Source organism: Protopterus annectens, chromosome 13.part0 (genome assembly GCF_019279795.1).
Source record: "Protopterus annectens isolate FY-2018-M chromosome 13.part0, PAN1.0, whole genome shotgun sequence".
Taxonomy (NCBI): domain Eukaryota; kingdom Metazoa; phylum Chordata; order Ceratodontiformes; family Protopteridae; genus Protopterus; species Protopterus annectens.
The window spans coordinates 976,329,459-976,354,184 of NC_056747.1; the positions used below are offsets into that span (position 1 = coordinate 976,329,459).

The 24,726-nt window shown below is 42.9% G+C and overlaps 1 protein-coding gene across 1 annotated transcript in view; it reads right to left on the reverse strand.

Moving 5' to 3' along the window:
* Nucleotides 1-24,726, reverse strand: part of FKBP10 (FKBP prolyl isomerase 10) — a 368,229-nt gene that overhangs the window by 146,500 nt on the left and 197,003 nt on the right. The window contains exon 6 of the mRNA XM_044054794.1: nucleotides 11,331-11,476. Coding sequence (XP_043910729.1) covers nucleotides 11,331-11,476 — 146 coding nt within the window. The remainder of the gene's footprint in view (nucleotides 1-11,330; nucleotides 11,477-24,726) is intronic.

Sequence of the window (24,726 nt, forward strand, 5' to 3'; positions counted from 1 at the left end):
CAGGAACTCTTTTAACAGTTTGCATAGATTTAGCTTTTTCCTCCATCATTTTGAGGACTTCTGCTTTGTTGCCAAACAGGTGGTCTTGGTTTAAGGGAGCATCCAGTAATTTAGCTTTAACATGATCTGGCAAGTTTTGCTCCTTAAGCCAAGCAGGCCTTCTAAGTACAGACCCAGTGACAGCAGCCCTGCAAGATGCTTCTAAAGAGTCAAAACTACATTGCAAAGTATGTTTACCAACTTGTTCAGCAGAATGCATTAAATCCTGTACTTCTTTATGTTCAGCAGAGTCAGGAATCAACATCAATTTTTGTTTAAATAGTCCCACAATATGCTGCTGATACATTAACATATGAAAATGGGAATTTAAGGCCCTAATGGCCAAAGTAACAGAAGTGTATACCTTCTTACCCCATCTGTCCAAGGCCCTAGAATATCTATCAGAGGGGGTAGGATTTTTGGCAGCAGTGGCCTTAATGCCCTTTGGTCCTTGGGAAATGGTCTCTGGATCCGCAGTAGGATTCTTGAAGAGGAACTTGTGAAAGTCAGGTACTCTGTTATACCGGTCAGGTTTTCTGGGAGCTGGAGGTAAAGTGTCTGGGGACAGGCTAGATTCCAAGAAGGCATCATCTACAATGTCCAGAACAGGAGGGATAGCTAAAGGCCTGTGTTGAGGGAGGAGTAAGAATTCCCTAAGCCTCTTTTTGGAGTCAGAATAATCCTGGCTTTCCCAGCGGAAATGCTCCCTAAGAGTGTGCAAGGTTTCACCAAAAGAAAAATCTTCTGTAGGGGAAGCAGAGGGAATGGAATCCTCTGCATCAGAATCCTCATAGGTAGACAAGGGCAAATCTTGGTAATCAGAAGAAATAGAGATTTCAGAATCCTGATCATAAGAAATCAGAAGGAAAATCAGTTCAAGGTCTCTTAGAGGAGGAAGGCTGGCTTTCCCTAGTTAAAGTAAAAGCCATTCAAAGCATTTGTTTTTTTAGGCATATGGGCCTGACCATGCATTTTGGATGCCGGTTTTCTAAGCGTGGGTCGAGTTTTAGGCCTGGATGAAGAAGATAGTGTTGGTTTAAAATGCAAATCTGTAGGCCTGGATGCACCCTCAGAAGCTGGTGCCTGCACAGCGACACCGGATCCAAGGTAGAGACATCCACAGGTTTCATAGTCGAAGAAGCATCTCACGGCATTCTGGACTCCGAATGGGTCTCAGTAGAGCCTGCGAATCTGAAGTAGTGGGTATGAGGGGCTGCGAAAGTGCCTCACTGAGTACCGGCAAACTGGTGACTGGCATAACGGAAGCGTCGTCGGCAGTTTTGGACCTATGCGGTCTGTCTCTGTCTTTATCCTTACATTTTTTCGGAATATCGGTAGTCGGATGGATTACCGAAGCCATTTCTGGATAGTTAAACTGAGTACCAAAATAATTTGCTGCGAAAATAGACCGACGAATAGTTCAGGGGTTGAATAAGGCACAAAACAGACAGTGCGGGACATTGTGGTCTGGGCCTAAGCAAGGAATGCAGTACAAATGAAAATCTTTATGAGGTATTTGCTTTCCACAGGTAAGACAATTGTTAACTTACTGACATCGGATTAAGAGCAAGAAAAAGGATCCCTAATGGGGTACTTAGCTTTTTTCAAAGACTTTGGTTCTGAAACTTGAAAATGAAAATTTCAGGAGTCGGCCGACTGGCACTTGCGAACTGCTTCTGCTTTGGGCACCGCGCGGCAAGAAAGACTGATGTAATGGCGTCGGCTGCATGTTTTATACCCCTGATGACCTGACATCATGGAAGAAGAGACAGCATCTGATGCAGGAATCCAAGGCTCTGGTATTCAGGCTGGCTGAGGGCTACCTGCAGGCAGATAACCCAAATGTAATGACTGCAACACTGAAACATGAAGTACATCAAAGGGGAAAGAGGAAACCCTTGCCTGGTTCCTCTGCTCAAGCAGAAATTATCATAGAGGTACACACCCACTTTCATTTTCACCTCTGATCTCTCATATATCCTCCTAATCAACCTTATAATTTTATCAGTGAATGCAAATGCTTCCAATGCTCTGCTCATAAAGTCCCTGCTTACTCTGTCAAATGCTTGCTCTGCATCAAGATCCACCAATAACAGTGGTATTTTCTTACATTATGCTTCCCTCTGGATCATCAGTGTTGTGTTTATGTTGTCAAATGTTTGCCTCCCCTCCACAAAACCACACTGAGCCACATCCATCAATTTTGGCATCACTTTTGACATTCTTTTAGCCTTTATAAACATAAACACTTTATAATCATGGTTTAGTATTGAAATGGGCCTGTATGAAGCTAGATCTGATGGATCTTTACCTCTTTAGGCATTACAGCTACCAGTGCTTTCTTCCAGGATGTTGGTATTTCTCATCCTCTTAAATTACTGTTAAACAAAACCTTCCAGATCTTTATCATTTTTTTCCATCCTAGCTTATAAACTTCCACAGGAATACCATCTATTCCTGGGAACTTTCCTGTAGATTGGTTATACATCTTCATTTTTACCTCATCTCCCCCTGTCCTAAGTGTTAGTAATTGAACCCCATCTACCTCTAACCTTGGTATACTTAAATCTTCCATAAACATTTCCATTTGTGGGTTTTCATGATTTCCACGTTTCTCTGCTTTATATAGACTTTCATACATTTTCCAAAATATTTCTAAATACCTCTACATGATCTCTTGATAACTTACTTGTTATAGACTTCCTAAACTTGGTGACAGCCCTTTCTACTTTTTGTTGCCTCAGTCACTGTGCTAAAAGTTTTTGTACTCTAGAGTTATTATCAAAAAATAGTTATTTAACAGCAGTCTTCCTAACTTATGCATATTACTGAGGTAATCCTTCTTTTCTGTTTAGCATTCTGCAGTTGCTGGTCTTCTTGCTCCGAGATTCCCCCTATTTTGCAATACTTTAACATTTGTCAGTACCTCTAAATAATTATTGTTACATCTTAACCATATCTCCATTTATTTTATTTCTACTCCATTTTTAAAATTCCACTTTAATTACTCCCTAGCTATATTTTCAGAAGAAATTTCTATCTTCTCTAATCGCTCCTGAATAATTTCCACTACCTACTCCTTAAATTCTTCTCTTTTTAACACACACGTGGGAAAACACCAGTGTATCATTTTTATTTCATTACCCTGGTTTTTTTTTATTTTAGTTATTATTGGTACATGATCTGAAATAGTTATTGGATGCGTATCAAGACCTTCAATTAAATACACATATTCCTGTGAAATGTAAATTCTGTCTAGCCTAGCCCAGTTATTGTACCTTGGGGAATAATATGTAAATTCACTCCGAACTATTAGTACTGAAGTCACACCTTCCATGCCAAATATTTTTATAAATGTATTCAAACATTTACCCTCCTTTGTTATATTTTTTCTTCTGGGCCCCCAAGACACATCTTCACTGTTGCAAATCAAATTAATCTCCCCAGCTATAGGCAGTATTTCTTACTGAAACCTGATTATTTCTCCCAGAATTTTCTAAAGCCATTATAGCAGTTGTAGGTGGAATATAAATACATGCTAGTATAATCCTCCTCCCTTGCCAGTAACCTTTAGTACTACAAATGTACCATTACTATCTTTTTTATCCTCTTCTATGACTACTGGAGATCCTCTTGCAATTAATGTAAGTACTCCTGTTTTCCTCTGTCAAAGGTATCCCACTGAATAACCATCCTGAAAACCTTTCTTTATCAAATTCACACATTCACTTCTTTCCAAGTGTGAATTCCGTAGTAATGCTATTGCATTCTAGATATTTTAATATAGTTCACTACTCGTTCTTTTTGGTATTTATCTGTGACATCATTGACATTTAAAGAGATTACAGAAAGCATTATTGTATTAAAATGTTATTATACCCACATTTTATGTATAACAGCTCTTTTGTTAAATGTCTAGTTCCAGCTTTTGTGTTACATACATATACTATTTGGCAGGTTGATCTTTTATACAGTTGTCTCTTGTCCATTTGAGCCTATGTCACATCTTGCAAAACATTTTGTTTTACTGAAAGCTCTCAAATAAAAAAAACAAACACACACCCCAATACCCCCATAAAACCTATTAATTGAATAATAACACACAAAACTATGTACATCTTCAAATATTGAAGTTTTTCCCTCCTAATAGGAACAAATATTCCAAACTGACAGCCACACTCAGAGACTTGAGTTAACCTAAAAGAAAGGTTATCCATGCTAAGATGCATGGTGCAGCCTCTGCTTCTACTAAATGCTGTCTGGTTTTGTCTTATCTTTATAGCTCTTCCAGATAGGTAAACACTTGAATGCCCTCAGAGAACTTTATTTCCTAGCCATTTCTCTTTATCAGATTGCCTCCTGGAGACATAAAGACCAGATACAGTAATGATGTTAAGCATACATTTATTTGCTAGAAAAAGCCTAATAATAGTCAACATTCTTTTTCATTTACTTACTAACTCTTAAAACATGTTATTAGATCAAGCTATGGGCCTTAATGCAAGAATAAGAAAAATGCACAATATTTTTTTTCTTTTAACATGCTGTCATGCTCTTTTAACCAGATTTCATTTTACATTGCAGTGCCTACATTTCTTAAAACTGATGAGAGAGAAAGAGAGAAGAGGAGAGAAAGAAAAAAAGAAATAATCAGGAGCACCTGTTTGCATTAGTATCCCCATTACACTTAAAATAACTAAAAACATTACTTTATAGCATGCAAAGAAAATCATGCACTAGAAAACAGCGCCATTAAGAAAATACTTTTTTACTCACAGCTAATTTTCTCCCTCCTCTTCCCCTCTCCTAAGTATTTTTCTGAACATTAATGTCATGAAGTAGGCATATGCTTTAGAGTCCCCTACGTGTGTAACAAAGTCCAAAAAAGTCCAATATTTCCAGACTTTCTTGTTCTGTCATGTTTCACAAACATAATTTTCCTTGTAATCCCACATTTGTCAATTTCCAAGTTACTGGTTTTATTCCTGTTCAACTCCCTCTCTGAAATCCTGTCTCTCCTTCATTTCTGATGTACTCTCAGTTCTTCTTTTGTGCATTTTTCCTTCTCTCAAGCATTTTGCATTGAAACACTGGAAAAGGTTTCACTGGCACAGTCTCTTTGTGGTCTTTATTACCAGAAGAACAAGAAGCCTCAGTTTCACAGGTCACTTTTTATTTGGACAAACTTCTGTATTTCCTCCTTAGCATGTACATAATCAAAAAATGATTTTGTCCCACCAGGGCAGAATATTTTGACGATAGCTGGGTACAGCAGTTTGAATCTCATGCCTTCTTCTCGACATTCCCTGAACAGGGGTATAAATTTACTCTTCTGTCTGGTGTACAATGAGTAATCATGCTCCACAAATACTCTCCTGTATCCCACTTTTAGTACTTTGTTCTTCTGCCACAATTTTGTCAAGATGAACTCCTTCTGCTGGTAGGGCAGCTTCTTAAACTATTAAAGCTCTAGGTTGCTTTCTCATAGCCAAGTTTGGAACATAAACACGATGTGCCCTTTCAACTAACAACTCCTTTGGAATACCAGTCCAGTTGCTTATTTGTACTTTCCTAAAATTAATACAGTCTGTTCTTTCCACCTTCTCTGGTTTGTTTGTGTCTTTCGGCTTTTCCAGTTAGGGGTTGCCACAGTGGAACTCCGGTCCGCTAATGATTGACAGTAGATTTTTACGTACTGGCTTGCCAGGCCTAACGCACAACCTTCAACGAAGGAACACCCATTCACGCATGTCGCTACACAGAAGACGCTCTAACTGAGAATCGAACGGGCAACGTCTGTGAGGCGACAACACTACCGCAGCACCACCACCGCAGTACTCTTCCCACCTTCTCTGGTACAGCAGAAAATTTCATATTTTTATACGTGTTCTGTCCTCTAATTCTATTATTTATTTATTTTTTTTAAACAGCTCTTCTTGTGCAGTCTCATATTTAGCCAGCCTGTCCTTCTTTCTAATTTTTGCAGTTTTATCACCTCATCTGAATATCTGTTTAAACCTTCTTCCATTTTTCCAGTCTTTTTGTTGTTTGAGCTGATATAATTCATCAGAGTTTCATTTATTTTAATCAGGTGCAGTTGTCTCACACTTTCCTCTGGGTTACTGGAAGTCATGTCTGGAGCTTGCACTGCCTTTTGCTGAACAGTTGAAAAGTACTTTTCCCAGTCAGTGTTTTTTTCCCCTTACCTTTTGAAGCTGATTTTCCTTCAGGTCCTCTGTATTTATTTTTTCCTGGCATCCTGGCAGTGCACTTACTAGCCAGTTACTGAAATTTACCCAGAAGTATAAATCCACTGGCCTTTTCTGCTGAGTTTGTTTTCACAGTGGGAGCACTAAAATTAAGCTGTTACTCAATGTGCAGCCATCTTGGAAATCTCTTCCTTTATACCTAGTCTCTTAACTACAACATTAACATGTTCTACTCTACATTGTTCCTTCTCTCACTTTCATTTCTGTGAACTTCTCAGCACTAATCACATGATCTATTATCTACTTGAAAAACCTACTAATAACACCTCTTCAAATGCTCAGTGTTCAACATCTACTAATATATAATTATCTTTTATACAGTAATTGTCTTTATTTATATGAATTTAATCTAATTAGCAAATTAATGTGTAACTGTTAATTTGTATTACTTAATGTCTGTTCATATATATTACTGAATGTCGGTTTAAAAATATTTGTAATATGTTGGAGCTTTTCTCCATGTCCCTCTGCTGAAAAAAGTTTTTTTGACTAAACCTAGTCTAACAAACCTGGTAAACAAAAGCAAAATAAAATAAATAAATAAATAGAAAGGTGTACTTTTATTTTTTTCTTTTGAAGCAGATATTCTAAACGTGATTATCAACCTGTAAGTCAGGGCCAGGCCAGTGTCAAATGCCGGTTTTACTGTTCAGCACCCACGGATGCCACTGACGTAGGAAAATAGAAGTTATGTTCTTACCATAACGTTCCATGTTAGTTGTCTTCTTCTCACCTTCTTCTTGCTGGGTTGAACACCGGAGTCGCACTCTGCGGGTCCTCTAAAAAAGCTTCGAGAGTTGGTTCCACCCCACCGAGGCTCCCCCTTATATCCCACAATGCGGAGAGAGTTATACCTCATCATGTTTTTGCTAAAGCGTACTAATTATATCAATAAACTATAACTGTAAAGAAATCCACCTCTAACAGCAGGGAAGAAAGGGTGACCTACATCCTGAAATAAGAAATATGGGGAATGGGCTTTTATTAGGCAGTTTTTGTGGTGTCTAATCTAATAAACAAGGGTAATCAGAGATCTGTAATATTGATAATGATATAATTGAAACTGGAAGTCCTTTTCTGCTTTCTTCCTTAGATAGACAACAGCTGGATTGATCAGATTTTCTGAATTGTTTCTGTCTGTAGTAGTAGTTAATTAATTGAATGAACATCCAGGCAGTGTTTTTTTTTTTGTTCAGACCTATTGAATACTCAAAAAAAAAGACAGAGGTCAATGCTTTTTTTTTTTTTTTTGAAACCACACCTTTAGCAAAAAAGGACGGGTTAGTTTCGTAGAAAAACTCTGTCTATGGAACAAAAAGATAAGGAGAACGAAAATTTTGAGCTGCAGAACATCTTTAATTTGGTTAGCTCTGAGCTGATTTTGAGCTTTAACAGATTGGAAGAAAACGAATGAATAGGATTACCCATTTGAGGGAAGGGAGGATAGCCAATTCAGAAATACAGTGACACTTCCCACTGCCCTTCTGTCAGATAGCAGTCGGCAACTGCAGTGGGCTGAAAGAGGGCAGCAAAACTCTGGATGCTGTTTGGTCGGCTGCCAGGAAAAGGCCCTTAGGGCTTATCGCCTACCATTGCCCCCTAGACCTTCTGGTTCTTCCTACCACCACTCTTCCCCACAGGCTTTCAGAAAAACTATCAAAGGATGAACCACATCTTTTCTATTTCCTTCTGGCCTTTAATTCTTTTCCCTTGAGATTGTTTACGAACGACGGGCTTTGGAAGAAGCCTTAATCAGTCGGCAGCCACCAAGTCTGGAAAAGTCCTCCGACGGCAGGAAGGGCTCTCCCCATGGAGAATCAAAGGAGTCATGTGGTCTTCTGCTGTGAAAGGAAAAGGAAAGAAGGTATGAAGGAATCCAGGAGAAAGTTTCACAGAAGGCTGCCCAAAAAGCTGCAAAGCCGCCCATCGGCCGCCCTAGAGAGGAGGCGATGGAGGAGGCTGAAGGCTTCCATTCTGGAATTAGAGAGCAGTTCAAGGAGGATTGAAACCTCTTGAAGCATCATTTGGTCTTTTTCAACATTTCTCTGGGAAACTGGATAGTTCTTCTTTGAAGACGAAAGTGAATGGCACACCCTTAATGGCTGTTAGTGGAATGGTAGTAACGCATGAACTTAGCTTCAACTTCCGCCATGGACCTTAGATTCCGATGTTAGGTCTCTCGACAGGTCCATGAAGGATCAGCCAGTTCTTCAGCTGGAAGTGCAGAAAGCACACCTATAGGCCAGTGACCATAGAATCAGGCAAAAAATTGCTCTTCTGATTCCACACTGATGAATTTGGAGGGTCTCAGGGGCCCACTGAACTCCTAGGTGAGCCGGCCATGGAGCATCCCCCTGCACCTGCATGAGGGGTCGGGAGGACCCAGGGGGTGGAGGGACGACCCAGCCACGCCTCAAGATACACAGAAGATGGACGGTCAGGGGTAGAGGGAGGGCCAATTTCCTCCCTGTTAAGGATCTCCAGAATGCTGGTTGAAATTCTACAGCTTCAGTCATGGAGGAACGGACCTCAGAAGAATCCAGATTCGTGTCTCTTCACGGAGAGAATCAGGGGAGTCAAAGATGCTGGTGGATCACCCTCCTCTTCGAGGTCTTCTCTGGCCTCGGGAGAGGCCTCGAGAGGAAGGAATTCCCCAAGGGGGCCCTGAGGAGCTGGCCTTCGCGTCCGGGAGAGGAGCGAGCCCACTTACTTCCTGAGGAGGCAGAGGGGGAGGGAGGGATTCTGTTAGGATGAGGAGGAGCTGGAGGCAGCTCTGCCCGGATCGCATGCACCCGCCGTCACCCAGAGCCGGTGAGCCAGGGCCAGCCTCGAGGAGGACCCCCCCCCGGCAGGCCTCGTGAGAAGGGGGGAGACCGCCCGCCGACTCACACTCCGCCCTCGCACTGAGGAGGGGAGGCCGGACAAGGGTCGTCCTCCACCACCCCCCCCTCGAGAGGACGAGGGGGACCGAGGAGATTCCCGAAGGAAAACCTCACCGAGGAAGACGACGCGAGCCCACCGTCTCGCCCGGGCGAGGTCTACAGTCTGGGGTGTTCCCATTCTAATCCGCTCCCAACCCAAAAAGAGTGGAAGAAAGAAAGAGTTCTGACCTCGGGCAGGCACCGAAACTCCAGTCGGGCTCTGAAGCTGCGAGGTGCTCGACCTGGGCAAGCCGGACTCTCTGAACCCCTCTGCCACGAGCTCCTGGGCCTGGCAAGAATGACCTTGGCCTCGCTCAGGAGGGGGGAGATCCTGGAGCAGACAGGAGATCCTGAGCCCGGATGGTGACCTAGAGTGACAGAAGGTGACCTCCCTCTTTCTGGTTGCCCCTCCCAAGATCTTGGCCTTGGCTCAGGGGTACTGCCGAGGACCTCGCTCTGGCTAGTGCCCTGCAGCTAGAGAACTGAAGATCGATGAACTCGGCAAAGGTTGAATAGAAGAGCGAGAGCCAAGACCTGAGGTCTCGCCTGTAGCCGGAGCCGGAGACCTCGAGTGTTTTACCCCTGCTTCCCTGGCTTAACTCTTAACAAGCCCTGGCTTCTCTCTGGGCTCTTTTTCTCTCTCCCGAAGCCCTGGGGCTGAAGCCATGTCCTGGCGCTGGAAGCACAGGAGCCCAGCAAGGCCCCACAAGAGACACAGACAAGAGTGTCGACACATTTTGCATGATTTCTGACATTGCTTTTTTTCTGGCATCACACTTTCCTTCTAGATCTTGCCTTTGACTCTTTGACATTGACACACACACACTAACACACAAACACCACACACAACACCTGGCGTCAGAAAAAATTATTAATACTAAAATAATAACAAAAAATAATAAAATACCACTAAAATAACAACAATTACACAAAGTAAATCCAAACAACAACACACCCTAGGAAGGAAAAGGCTCAAGCCCGCGAAGAAACAAGACGCCTTTAATAAAAACGGGGGAAAAATAGGGTCGGGGATAAAGATCTATCCTCTACACTAATTAGAATTTTTAAAGTAAAAAAGGGAAAAAACTTTTGTATAAAAAAAAAAAAACCAGCCACAGAACCGTAGAAGCAACCAACCTCAAACCAGCGCAGGCAAACGAACGAGATCTGAGGTAATCCTCATTGTGGGATATAGGGGGAGCCTCGAGCTGTGGAACCAACTCTCTCTTTTTTTTTTAGAGCGGGCGGAGGGAGCAGGTCGGCTCCAACCCATCCAGCAAGAAATGAGGCTAGATAGACAATGGTTATCAGAATGTGGTGATTTAGTCCTGCAGTTGTTTTGGCAGTTATCTAAACACTGCACTGTACCCACAAGGAACAAACAAGGCATTCAGTGCATGACTAAAGTTCAAACAGGGAACATTTCCTGGAGTATTAAATTTTTGCTGTAGGTGTTGAAGTTCTACTCTAGTAATGACATGGTGTACTTAAGAGAGATAATAGAATTGCCTTGTTCAGCAGTTATGGATCACAGCATAAAACTCCTTGATGTATTGTGACTTGTGCTTTCTAACATGTAATAAGATAATTCTGATGTACCTTGTCACTTCTGAATGATTAACAGAAAATGAAAATAAAATGAAATCAAATAAAAAATAAATGTCACGAAAAATAAATATAAAAAAATGTGAATGAAGAAAAATGCTGCATCTGTTTATACACTAACTTGTATTGCAATACAAACAATTATGGATCCCACATTGTCTTCTGTCTACACTTTATCTCAAATCCTCATGTCGTATTTGTAGTAGCCTACGGTTTTGTATTATTTCCATGTAACAGCACAGTAATATATAAAGGATGCAGCTGTCTTCAAGAACTGAGTGCTGCCGAACATCCGACTGTATTCTATTTACAACCTCAGCTGTTACACAGCTCATAGCCATCCACTGTCAAAAGTGAGTCACTTTGTTTCACTCTTCTAATATAATCTGTGTCTCACGGTATATAATCTACAAAAAACTAAAAAAAAAACAACATGCTTTCTGGTACTTTCTCCTAATATTTTAAAAAGCATTTTACAAGACCAAAGCTTTCTTACCTGCACCCCTCTCTCCATATCCCAGGTGAGGTGGAATTACTATCTTTCGCCTCTCTCCAACACAGACCCCCAGGAGACCTTGATCCATTCCTGCGATTACATAGCCCATTCCTATATATGTGTCATATGTGTGGTTCCGCTGGTAACTAGCACAAATAGCAGACAAAGGAAATAAAGTTTATGCTGTAACATTGTATTATCACTCACTAAGCAGTTGTCCTTAGTAATCTCAGTATGAAAATATGCTCTATGCTGTAACGTTTTACTACAGTTATTAAGAAGATGTCATTATAATCTCAGCAATACTGCATTTACATTTTTCAAAAATTTGCAAAGCATACACAGTTAGGCTGTTTGGCTATGTGTGCCTATTACTGGAAGGAATGCAAACCAAACATTTTTTTTTAAATCCAGGGCAACTTTTTTATTTGTTTTTAATAGGGTTCAAACCATAAGACACAGGAACATATTTTCAGTGGTTACCATGAGCCTTTTGTTTGGTCAAATGACTTGTTTTTGCTGTATGCATATGGAGGTACTAGGAATCAAACTGAGATAGGTGTGATGCAGCTCATTTACATCTATAAAGTACAGTTTTGTACCTACCATAAATGTAGATGTCAGAGTGTTCACCCTGCTGCAGTCATCACACTTGGGTTATCCTGTCGTCAGGCGGTCCCGCAGTCGGCCGGAATTCCAAAGTCTTGGTCCGGCGTCGGTTGCTGTCGCCTCTTCCCTGACATCAGTGCGCCAGGGGTATATATAATGCAACCGACGCCATTTTCTTCAGTTTTTCTTGCCCCAGATGTCAGGTGCCCCCAAAAAGGTGGTCAGAAATTAGTACCAAATAGAGTAACCTCTGCACAAACACAAAATCCCTTCAGCTATAAGCAAATACATCAGTAAGGTATTGAAGAGATTTAGCCAGTAGATCAGAGGGGATGGAGGGAGGGTAACCTGGACTGCAGCAGGGTGAACACTCGAACATCTACATTTATGGTAGGTACAAAACTGTACTATGTTCATCGTGTTACCCTGCTGCAGTCATCACACTTGGGTTGAATCCCAAAGCTAAGGAAGGGGGGAGGTATCAGAGAGGGTTAGTGGAGGCTATAAGGCCCTGCAGAACTGCAGTGGCGAAGCCCGTCCTGGTCTTAGAGTAAAAAGATAAGTGATAGTGTCTGGTAAAGGTGTGTACTGAACTCCAAGTTGCAGCTTCTAAAATCTCCTTGGTTGGAACCCCCCTTAGAAAGGCTGTAGAAGTAGCTGTTGCCCTGGTAGAGTGGGACCTAATGGTAGCAGGGACTGGTTTCCCATGATGGGTATAGCAGAAACGTATGCAATGACCTATCCCATTTAGAAATGGTTTGTTTTGATATAGCCTTCCCTTGAGAAGCTGTAGCATAGGATAGAAAGAGCTGGTCAGATTTTCTGAAAGCCTTAGTTTTGTCCAAGTAGTAACGAAGTTGCCTGTGAATGTCCAAGGAATGCAGGACTCTCTCACCTTTGTTCTGTGGATTTGGGAAGAAGGTGGGTAAGTGGATGGTTTGATTTAAAGCCACACTGGAAACCACCTTAGGCATAAAGGAAGGATTAGTTCGTAGTGAAACTCTATGAAAAATGAGGAAAGGTTCCACTGCCATTAGTGCCTGTAGCTCTGAGACTCTTCTAGCTGAAGTTATTGCTAGCAGCAGGGCAGTCTTCCATGATAGGAACTGAAGATCTGCAGAGAAAGCTGGTTCAAAGGGAGGTAGCGTTAGTTTTTCCAGAACAAAATTGCGGTCCCATGCTGGTGTAGGAGCTCTCCTGGGTGGTCTAATGTTTTTTGCACCTCTGAGGAACTGCCTTAGAAGAGGATGTGAAAATAAAGGTGGATCCGTGTTGTAGTGAGCTGAAATAGCTGAAGCATGGATTATAATGGAGGAAAAAGAAAGTCCTTTGTGCAACTTCTCAGCTAAGTACTGTAGGCATGTGAGGCTGAATTGTGTCTTAGCCTTTAGCTTGGTTCCAGGCACAAAACCTTTTCCATTTGTCCGAATAAGCCTTCCTGGTGCTTGGTCTCCTGGCTTCCAGAATAACATCCAGAACTGCTTGGGAAAGAGGAGCTGGTTGGATGTTTAGTAGATTTGCCATACAGCCAGATTTAAAGTTTTGAGCTGGCTGTGTAGAATCTGATTGTTTTGTTGTGTGAGCAAATGGGGGATTTGAGGCAATATCCATGGTGGGCTGTGGGCCATATTTCTCAATAGCGGGTACCAGTGCTGGCGTGGCCAGTCTGGGGCTATGAGAATCAGTCGTGGTCTCTCCTTTTTGACTTTCAGAAGAACCTTTGTGAGGAGAGGCAATGGAGGGAAGGCATATACTGTCAGGTTTTTCCAACTGAAAGAGAGTGCGTCCACTTTCCAAGCTTGATGGTGAAATGTCCTTGTACAAAATTTTGTTAGCTGAAAGTTTTGAGGACTGGCAAACAGGTCTATGTCTGGAAGGTCCCATTTTTGAGTTATCATTGCAAATATTTGTGGATCTAGTTTCCACTCGTGGGGATCCTTGATGTTTTTGCTGAGGTCGTCTGCCAATGTGTTCTTCTGTCCTGGCAGGAATTGAGCTTGTAACTGAACTTGGTAAGCCAGAGCTGTGTTCCATAAGATCATTGCTTGCCTGCATAGAGGGTAGGAATGTGTACCCCCTTGTTTGTTTATGTACCACATTACTGTGGTGTTGTCCGTCTTTATTGCCAGTTGTCCTGGATGTAATAGATCCTTGAAGGCTGTCAGAGCTTTCTGTACAGCTAGCATCTCTTTTTGATTTATGTGCAGATTTCTTTGATCTGCAGTCCATAGGCCTTGAACGCATTGCCCTGCCATGTGTGCCCCCCAGGCGTAATCTGAAGCATCTGTTGTGACAGTTTGCCTGGCTGGGGGCAAGGTGAAAGGCTGACCCTTGTTGAGGTGACATGCCTGTGACCACCACAGAAATTCCTGTTGTAGGCAGAGAATGAGAGATATTGTGTCCAAGCTGTGGTTGTGTTGAGACCATACGCTTTTTAGGTACCAATGTAATTTCCGCATATGCAGCTTTGCAAATGGTATTATTAGTATGCAAGATGCCATGAAGCCCAAGGCCTGCAGAATTTTTCTTGCAGTTAATTGGGTCTTTGTTGCCAGTGTCTTGAAATATTGAGTCAGTTGTAGTTAGGAATTTGTGGGAATCAGGCACTCTATAGTATCTGTCAGGCTTAGCCGGAGCAGGAGGTAGAGAGTCTGGGTTGAAACTGGATTCTAAGTAAACATCATCCACAATGTCCAAAAAGTACAGTTTTGTACCTACCATAAATGTAGATGTTCGAAGATCCACATTGCTGCAGTCCTTACATATGGGTAGTCCACTGTCCTCGGTCGGCCCGAATACCAAAGTATAAGGCTGACGTCGGTCAAGGCGCTTAAAACTGACATCAGGACGTCAGGGTACAAAAGCGCATGACCGACGTCATATCCTCAGTCTTTTCTTGCCCCAGATGTCAGAAGGCCCTAAAAAGAAAGGCCAAAACCCAAAGACAGCAAAAAACCAACCAACCACCCCTGCACTAATCCTATTTACAATATTTACAATATTCACAACCCAACCACACAACCGCCTCTAACTACAGAGGGGAAGGAGGGAGGGTAAATTGGACTGCAGCAATGTGGATCTTCGAACATCTACATTTATGGTAGGTACAAAACTGTACTATGTTCTTCATCTCACATTGCTGCAGTCCTTACATATGGGTAGAATCCCAAAGCAGAGGTAAGGGAGGATGGCAAAACTATAAAGCATTAGGAGCTGCCAAAATGCCCTGTAAAATAGCAGTGGCAAAACCAGCCCTAGATTTAGAGTAGAGTGGAAGGTGGTAATGCTTAGAGAAAGTATGCACTGAACTCCAAGTAGCTGCCTCCAAAATATCTTTAGTTGCCAGCCCTTAAAAGCTGTAGAAGTGGCAGTAGCCCTAGTGGAATGAGGCCTAATCCCAGCTGGAATCTCCTTACCATGATGGGAATAACAGAAAGCAATACAAAACCCAATCCACTTAGAAATAGTTTGTTTTGAAACAGGCTTGCCCTGAGAACCCAAAGCAAATGAAACAAATAACTGCTGAGACTGCCTGAACCCTTTAGTTCTGCTCAAATAATATTGCAACTGCCTGTGTATATCCAAAGTGTGCAAAATCTTTTCCCCTTTATTTTGGGGGTTTGCATAAAAAGTAGGCAAATGAATAGTTTGGTTTAAAGCCACACTAGAAACCACTTTAGGCATAAAGGAAGGATTAGTACGCAAAGATACCCTATCCTTATGGAAAATTAAGAAAGGCTCAACCGCCATAAGGGCCTGTAATTCAGAAACCCTTCTCGCAGAGGTAATGGCCAACAAAAAAGCAGTCTTCCATGATAAATATTTCAACTCGGCAGTAGCTGCAGGCTCAAAAGGTTGTAGAGTGAGTTTCTCCAACACAAAATTGAGATCCCAAGCAGGAGTAGGAGCTCTACTTGGGAGTCTTATATTCTTTGCCCCTCTAAGGAATTGCTTAAACAAAGGATGAGAAAACAATGGTGGTTCACAGTCATAGTGAGCAGAAATTGCTGCAGCATGAACCTTAACAGAGGAGAAGGACAAACCTTTGTCCAGTAACTCAGTAAGATATTGAAGAGCCACACTTAAATTAGGCTTAGAAACATCAAATTCCTTTGCTGTACTCCAAAATAAAAATCTCCTCCATTTATCTGCGTACACTTTCCTTGTACTAGGCCTTCTGGCCTCCAAAAGAACATTCAAAACTTGCTGTGGAAGCTGAGACCCTCCAGGGTTTAAAACAGAATATGCCAGGCTGTTAGATGTAGAGAGTGAAGTTTGACATTGAGTAAATGACTGTTCTCCTGAGACAGCAGGTGTGGAATCAAGGCAAAGGCCATGGAGGCTCCGTACCAGACTTCTCAATAATGGGTACCAGTGCTGTCGAGGCCAATCTGGAGCTATTAAAATCATCTTTGGCTTGTCCTGTCTGACCTTCAGGAGTACCTTTGGGAGGAGAGGCAGAGGTGGAAAGGCATACACATGAAGATTGCTCCAATTAAATGAGAGCATCCACTTTCCAAGCTGTGGGATGAAACCTTTTTGTGCAAAACTTTGGCAGCTGGTAGTTTAGTGGAGAAGCGAACAGATCTATGTCTGGAGTTCCCCATAACACTGTCAATTTCTGAAATACATGAGGATCCAATTTCCACTCGTGGGGATCCATAATTTGTCTGCTCAACACATCTGCTAAGGAGTTCTGTGCTCCCGGCAGAAACCTTGCCTGAAGATTTAGCTGTAAACTGAGAGCAGTCTCCCACAAAATCATTGCTTGTCTGCATAGAGGATAAGAATCGTTCCCCTTGCTTGTTGATGTACCACATGACAGTTGTGTTGTCTGTTAGAACCAACACCTGCCCTGGAAGAAGTAAATCCTTGAAAGCTATTAATGCAAATTGGACTGCTAACATCTCCTTCAAGTTGATATGCAGATGTTGAAGTCTGGCAGGCCACGTGTCTTGTACCCACTTTCCATTTAGATGAGCTCCCCAAGCTTTGTCTGAGGCATCTGTCGTTAGAATCTGACTCGCCTCTGGCCGGGTCACAGAGAGTCCCTTGTTTAGGTGACATTCCTGAGCCCACCACAAAAATTCCTTTTGAATGCAAGGTATTATCTGAATGACAGTGTCCATATCTTGGCAGTGCTGTGTCCATACATTTTGAGATACCATTGTAGCTTCCTCATATGCAGTTTGGCATTGGGAAGCACCAGAATACAAGATGCCATGAACCCCAAGGCTTGAAGGACTGTCCTTGCAGTCAGCCTGGACTGATGAGACAATTGATGGAAGTAAAGAAAGATTCTTTTGTTTGTCTGGGGTCAAAAGGCCATCTGGGATGCTGTATTCAGTCTCACACCCAGAAAGCACATGTCCTGAGAGGGTACTAGACTGGACTTTATTTCGTTCACAGAATACCCCAGGCATCTTAGCACTGCTATCACATACTGTAAATGATGAAGAAGTTCGTCCTTTCCTTGGGCCAGAATCAGGCAATCGTCCAAATAAGGATAGATCTGTATTCCTCTTAGCCTGAAGAAAGCTATCACTGGAGCCAGAACCTTCGTGAACACTCTGGGCGCAGTAGATAAGCCAAAGGGCAATGCAGAGAACTGATAATGAGAAGTCCCAGCCAGCGCAGATACTTTCTGCAACTGAGCCTGATAGGAACATGAAGGTAAGCCTCCTTGAGATCCAGAGTCACCATCCAGTGATCTTTGCCCAGCAGAGGTAAAAGCTGTTGTAACGTCAACATTTTGAACTTGGGAATGTCCAGATATGTGTTGAGGATAGATAAATCCAAGATTGGTCTCCACGTGTTCCCTTTCTTTGGTACTAGGAACAGGCGAGAATAAAATCCTAGGCCCACTTCTGGCAGAGGGACCGGTTGTATGGCCCTTATTTGAAGTAGCAGAGAAATTTGTTTGTGAGCCTCTAGTCTTTGCTGAGGTGGAGCGTCCGGCATGCCTTTGAAAGGAGGCAAGGTATGGAAATAAAACTTGTAACCTTGGTGTATGATATCCAATACCCATTTGTCTTGGGTAATCAAATTCCAATTTTCCTTGAAGAGTGCCAACCTTCCTCCCAAAGGAGCTGCCAGGCAAGAAGGATCTGGCAGCTGAAAAGGTAGGTCATTGGGCCTGTTTACGAAAGGACTGGCCCCTGCCCTCACCCGAAGATTGTGCAGGCGAACTCCCTGTTCTAGGTCTGAAAGAACTCTGAGCTCTGCCCCTACCACGTCTAGATCTACCCCTAGACTGAGAATCATAAGAAGGATCCGTCCACCCCTTAGCAGGCCAATTCCTACTAAACTTTGGAGGCTGTACTTGCAAAAAATCTTTAACAGCCTGCATGGACTTAGCCTTGTCTTCCATTTTCTTCAAGACTGACTCCACAGGTGAACCAAACAACACATCAGACTGTAAAGGAGCATCCAAAATCCTTGTCTTAACATGGTCAGATAAATTCTGATCCCTCAGCCATGCGTGCCTGCGAAGAACTGAACCAGTGGCAGCCACCCTAGACGAGGCCTGTACAGCATCAAAACCACATTGTAAAGAATGCTTACCCACCTGCCCTGAGACATGCACCAAATCTTGTAATTCTTTACACTCAATGCCTTCCGCCAGAGCATCCACCTTAGACTTCAATTGAGAAAGAAGATAGTTTTGATATTTCAACATATGAAACTGGCAATTCAAAGCCCTCATAGCTAGGGTAGAAGATGTATAGACTTTCTTTCCCCATCTATCCAAAGCTCTGGCCTCTTTATCTGGAGGAACCGGATTTTTTACAACAGAGGCCTTGACACCCTTAGGTCCCTAACTAACAGTTTCTGGGTCCGCCCTAGGACTCTTATAAAGATATTCATGAGCCTCAGGCACCCTGTAATACCTATCCGGTTTAACAGGAGCAGGAGGCAGAGAATCAGGATTAAGTGAAGCCTCTGCAAACACATCTTCCACAACATCCAGAACAGGAGGTATAGCCAAGGGCCTATGCTGGGGTAAAAGCAAAAATTCCCTAAGCCTTTTCCTGGAATCAGAGAAGTCCTGACCTTCCCACTTAAAATGTTCCCTCATGGAATGAAGAGTCTCTGAAAAAGAGTCGAATCATCTGCATCAGAATCAGAATAAGGAGAGTACTCCTGCAAGTCTTCAGCCGAAGACTCAGAAACATCCGAAGCCTGCTCAAAACTCCCCAACTCTGGGTCCACCCTAGGCCTCTTATCAGGAGGGGCAAAGAACCTCTAATCAGAGTAATCAAATCTTCTGCCATTTTAAGCATGTGCTTCTTGGGCACAGACCCTGCTGCACTAGGAGTGACACCAACAGAAGCTAAACCTGGCCTGCCTCTGGGAGAAGCCTTGGAAACAGAAGGAGGGCTAACCACCCTAGGAAGGGAGGAGTACAGTAACTTGGGAAGCCCCTTCAGCCTGACCTGCCTCCTGAGAGGCCACATCCTGCAATATCAAAGTCTCCCCTGGGACTCCAGAGAAACCTCCGTGGAACCACCGGTTCCACTGGCGCCTCTAAAGAACCGGCGTCCGGAGGGCGACTCTTCTGCCTGGGTTTAACTGCTTTGTCTTTGCTTCTTGAAGAAGCGGGCGGAGAATCCGGCGGCATATTATAATTGCACCGCTTCCGAAGACCAGCCTAGCACAATCGAACCTTAATAGTGCGCTTATTGAACCTAGCACAAAAGCGACACCCAACAACGTCGTGCTCAGGCCCCAAACAAGGAATACACAAAGAATGATAATCCCTATGCGGTATCTGTTTCCCACAAGAAATACAGTTATTCACTTTTTCTGACATCCGGTAAAACACTGAGGCAAGAAAAAAACAAAATATTCCAATAACTTTGATTCGGTCTGAAACTCCGAACTCGAAAAATTTCAGAACGCCCGAGCGGCACTTAACGCTGCTTCTGCATCGGACCATGCGGCAAAAAGACTGAGGATATGGCGTCGGTCATGCGCTTTGTACCCTGGCGTCCTGATGTCAGTCTTAAGCGCCTTGACCGGCGTCAGCCTTATACTTTGGTATTCGGGCCGACCGAGGACAGCGGACTACCCATATGTAAGGACTGCAGCAATGTGAGATGAAGAACATCTGGTGGGATGGTAAGTGGTCTGTGGTGGGGGAGTAAAAGAAACTCTGAGCCTTTTCTTCGAGTCAGAGTAGTCCTGACTTTCCCAGTGAAAATGTTCCCTCATAGTGTGTAAAGTTTCCCCAAAGGAGTAGTCTTCAGGAGGATAAGCTGAGGGAATAGAGTCCTCAGCATCAGAATCTTCATAAGGAGAGAAGGAGTAATCTTGGTCCTCAGAGGAGTCTGAAGAAATGGACACTTGTTCAGAGGATGCATAATCTTCCTCTTGTCTAGGCCTTTTGTCAGGAGGGGGCTGGGAACCCCTGATTAAAGAAATCAAATCTTCAGCCATTTTGAGCATCTGTTTCTTAGGCATGGGGCCTTGAACAGGAGACTGAAGTGCAGTCCTTTTAGATTTAGTAGGAGTCTTCATCTTAGAAAACGTTTTAATGGTGAGGGTCGTCGGTCTGAAAACGCCTTCAGAAACCAATGGCGTTTCTGTAGCATCGACGTCCTTTGTAGCAATGTCGTCGGAAGGGCCTAAACTAAATGGCTGCGTCGGCCTGGTGCATTCCACCAAAACTTCTGTAGCGGTCTCGGGTTCCAGATCTGCAGTAGTCAGGGGCTGCGTCGGAGCCTCACTGAGGACCGGAGACCAGCTCAGCCGAGGCCTCGGAATCTGGCTTAGGCCTGGGCTGTCTGTCCTTATCCTTGCGTTTTTTGTGCATGCCGGTAGTCGGTTGCTCCGACGGCATGGTGTAGTTAAATTTCCTACCGAAGTAGTGTTGTGCGAAATCAAAGCGTCTTTTAATAGTACGCTTATTAAACCTAGCACAAAACAGACAAGTAGTGATGTCGTGGTCTGGGCCTAGGCAAGGTATGCAATAAGAATGAAAATCCTTATGAGGTATTTGCTTCCCACAAGAAATACAATTGTTAACTTTTTCTGACATCGGTCTGAGGCAAGAAAAGTTTCCCCAACGGGGTACTTAGCTTTATAGAAGACTTCGGTCTGAAATTCGAAAATCTCAGGAGTCGGCCGACCGGCACTTGCGAACTGCTTCTGCTTCGGGCACCGCGCGGCAAGAAAGACTGAAGAAAATGGCATCAGTTGCATTATATATACCCCTGGCGCACTGACGTCAGGGAAGAGGCGACAGCAACTGACGCCGGACCAAGACTTTGGAATTCCAGCCGACTGCGGGACCGCCTGACGACAGGATAACCCAAGTGTGATGACTGCAGCACGGTAACATGATGAACATCTTCTTTTTTCATTAACACTCGCCTCTGGTGTTACTGGTCACCTTTCTCTAATTCATTCCCTTAGGTACAACAGTTGGTTATGCCTACTCTGATTTACAATAAGGTGGGTCACATCCTCCCCAGTGAAGATTAAACTAATGTTACAGGTGCAGAAAGAAGACAACAATGGGACAAGAGCTGAGAGGGATTACTGGCAACCATATCATACTACAGACACTGAACTTTTCTAATGTGTCAAACAATTCCTCATGAAAACAAATGCAGACTGACGCTTAAATCTGGGGTTTGCATTTTTTCAATGTGTACTTGCACCCACTGTGAAATCTGTCTGTATCACTGCAAGTTTGGATAAAAGACCACATTGCGCTCTGTAGCCATTAACAGGAAGTAGTGAAGCAGATTCGTGGCAACGCAGTTCCCCCAGTAGCCACGCAGCACCATGACACTAGTTGAACCACAGATATCATCAGTGAACATGGACACACCAAGCCTATACCAATGTCAAAAGTCTAAAGTGTGTGAAAATTTACTTTTCAAACATTGCTAGTACTTGGGTAGTGCAAGATCATGGTACAGTGGGGACCAGGAATTTGCCCTTTCACCACTGTAGTACAATGTTGATGTTGGTATATATGAGCAGCAAGGGGTGATGGGGGTGGAAGGGAACTTGTCCACTTGCAAAAACGTACACTTTCTTTTTGCTGGTTTTGTTTTTTCTGAATCTTTGTGATTCAAACTTTTTTCTGAAGTCTAAACATCCAAACTTTTTATAGTTTAAGCAGTTGACATACATGGGTTGTAGGTTACCCATCAAAAACAACTTTCTGCGAGTTTCATCTTTCAAAGTAAAGTACATCAAAAAATAGTTCTATAAAACACAGCAAATTTATCTTTTAGACTTTTTTTGCATGGATGCAAGCCCCCCTGCCATACCCAAACCCCTGCTAAATTGAATACACAAACTAAGAGATCACACAATACTAAGGAAGTTGTAAAAGCACTTTATCCCAGTATTCTACAATCTTGCAAAAAACTAGACTCTTCATGCACTCTCCCTTTGATGCACATGTTATTTAATCACTTAGATTTGAATAACATGCACATTAAGACTGCATTTTGACCACAACACAGGGAACCATATATAGGTTCATAGGTGTGTACTAGGCTAATGGCCCTAGAGCCTTTACAAGCCTAGCCCATAGGATTACCCTGGCATTGTACCACTCAACATTATTTCCTAGTGCCTCTGTCGAGTAGAGCCACTTGAGTTATCCCCAGGGCGAATTTTCTATTTCCCATCCACTCATCAAGATTTCTCTTGAAGACGGCCAGTGAGGTGTTCTGTTTGACACGTATGGGAAGTCTATTACATACCACGGGAAGTCTCTGGGTTATGAATCTGTCCTTCCAGTATGTTCTGTTGATTGTGGTAATGAGGTTGAGGTCTCTGGAGCGTGTGGTGCGGAGGGATTAGGATTTCTTTAGATGTAGCATTTCTAACAGAGCTGGGTCAGACATAGCTTTGTAAGTCAAGCAGAGATCACCTCTAAGTAGGCGATATGAGACAGAGAATAGTTGGAGTTTTTTGAATCTGTCCATATAGAACAACTGTTTAAGGCCTAGGATCATCTTTGTGAGGTACTTCTGCGGCCTCTCCAGTTGTTGCAGGTGTCTAGTGAGGTACATGCCAAACAGGGCATTGTACTCGATGATTGGCCTAATGAGGGAAGATTAGAGGGAGACAATGACTTCTTTCTTCCTGGATGCAAAACCCTCAGTAATGATTATGACGGTTTTTACTCAGTATCAATGCACTTCACTGAATCAGAAATGAATGAATACACTTGACCAAAAATTTATTTCATAGAATCACATCTGTCTGAAAAAAAAAATTATTGTACCAAACTTATTTTTTGCAACACCCCCCACCTCTTACTTAAATATACTAACCACAGATTTGCACAACAGTGCAGTAAAGAGAAACAAACACAGTGAATCACTGTTGATGCACAGAAAAAACTCATAGAAAACATTATTATTATATACTTACCTTACTTTTTTGCAGACAGCAAGCCCCTTGTATCCTCACACCCCACTACTTAAATAGCTAATGGCACAGTTACACAACAGTTGAGAAAATAGAAAAAAAGACTCCCAATGAATCAATGTTCCTTTATTTTACATTTTTCAGTCAATCATGATTCAGTCAAATGAGTTTTCAGTTAAATGTGATTTCAGACAACTTTGTTCAATTAGTTCTTCTTCAGGGAAATGTGATTCAGTCAAAACAACTGCTACCATACATGAACATAAACTACACACACACACACACACACACACACACACACACACACACACACAGTATAGCACAGCAGACATAACATCACCTCAGATTATTTCTTCATGTATAATCTTTTTTTTTTCCTTTTTTGCTTTCTTGTGTTTTCACAACTTACAGGCACACAACTGCACTTATTACAAGTATCACTTTCATTTTATGACTAAATTGCCATTTAGAGTGGTCATTTCTGGATCTGTAACTTCTTCTTTTGGCTGCTCCAGTTAGGGGTCACCACAGCGGATCATCTGTTTCCATTTCTTCCTGTCCTCTGCATCTTGCTCTGTCACACCAAACACCTGCATGTCCTCTCTCACCACATCCATAAACCTTATCTTAGGCCTTCCTCTTTTCCTGTTACCTGGCAGCTTCATCCTTAGAATCTTTTTCCCAATATACTCTGCATCCCTCCTCAGCACATGTCCAAACCAAAGTAATCTTGCCTCTCTGGCTTTGTCATCAAACCTTCCAACCTGGGCTGACCCTCTAATATACTTATTCCTAATCCTGTCCACCCTCATCACACCCAGTGCAAATCTTAACATGTCTAACTCTGCCATGTCCAGCTCTGACTCCTGCCTTTTTGTCAATGCCACTGTCTCCAACCCATATAACATAGCTGGTCTCACTACCCTCTTGTAGACCTTCCCTTTCACTCTTACTGGTACCAGTCTGTCACAAATCACTCCTCACACTCTTCTCCACCCACTCCATCCTGCCTGTACTCTCTTCTTCACCTTTCTTCCACACTCACCATTACTCTGAACTGCTGATTCCAAGTATTTAAACTCATCCACCTTCACCACCTCTACTCCCTGCATCCTCCCCATTCCTCTATCCTCCCTCTCATTCACACACATATATTCTGTCTTAGTCCTGCTGACCTTCATTCCTCTTCTCTCTAGAGCATATCTCCATCTCTCCAGGGTCTCCTCCACCTGTTCCCTACTCTCACTAGAGATCACAATGTCATCTGCAAACATCATAGTCCACGGGGACTCCTGTCTGATCTTGTCTGTCAACCTGTCCATCACCATTGCAAATAAGAAAGGGCTCAGAGCTGACCCTTGATGTAATCCCACCTCTACCTTAAACA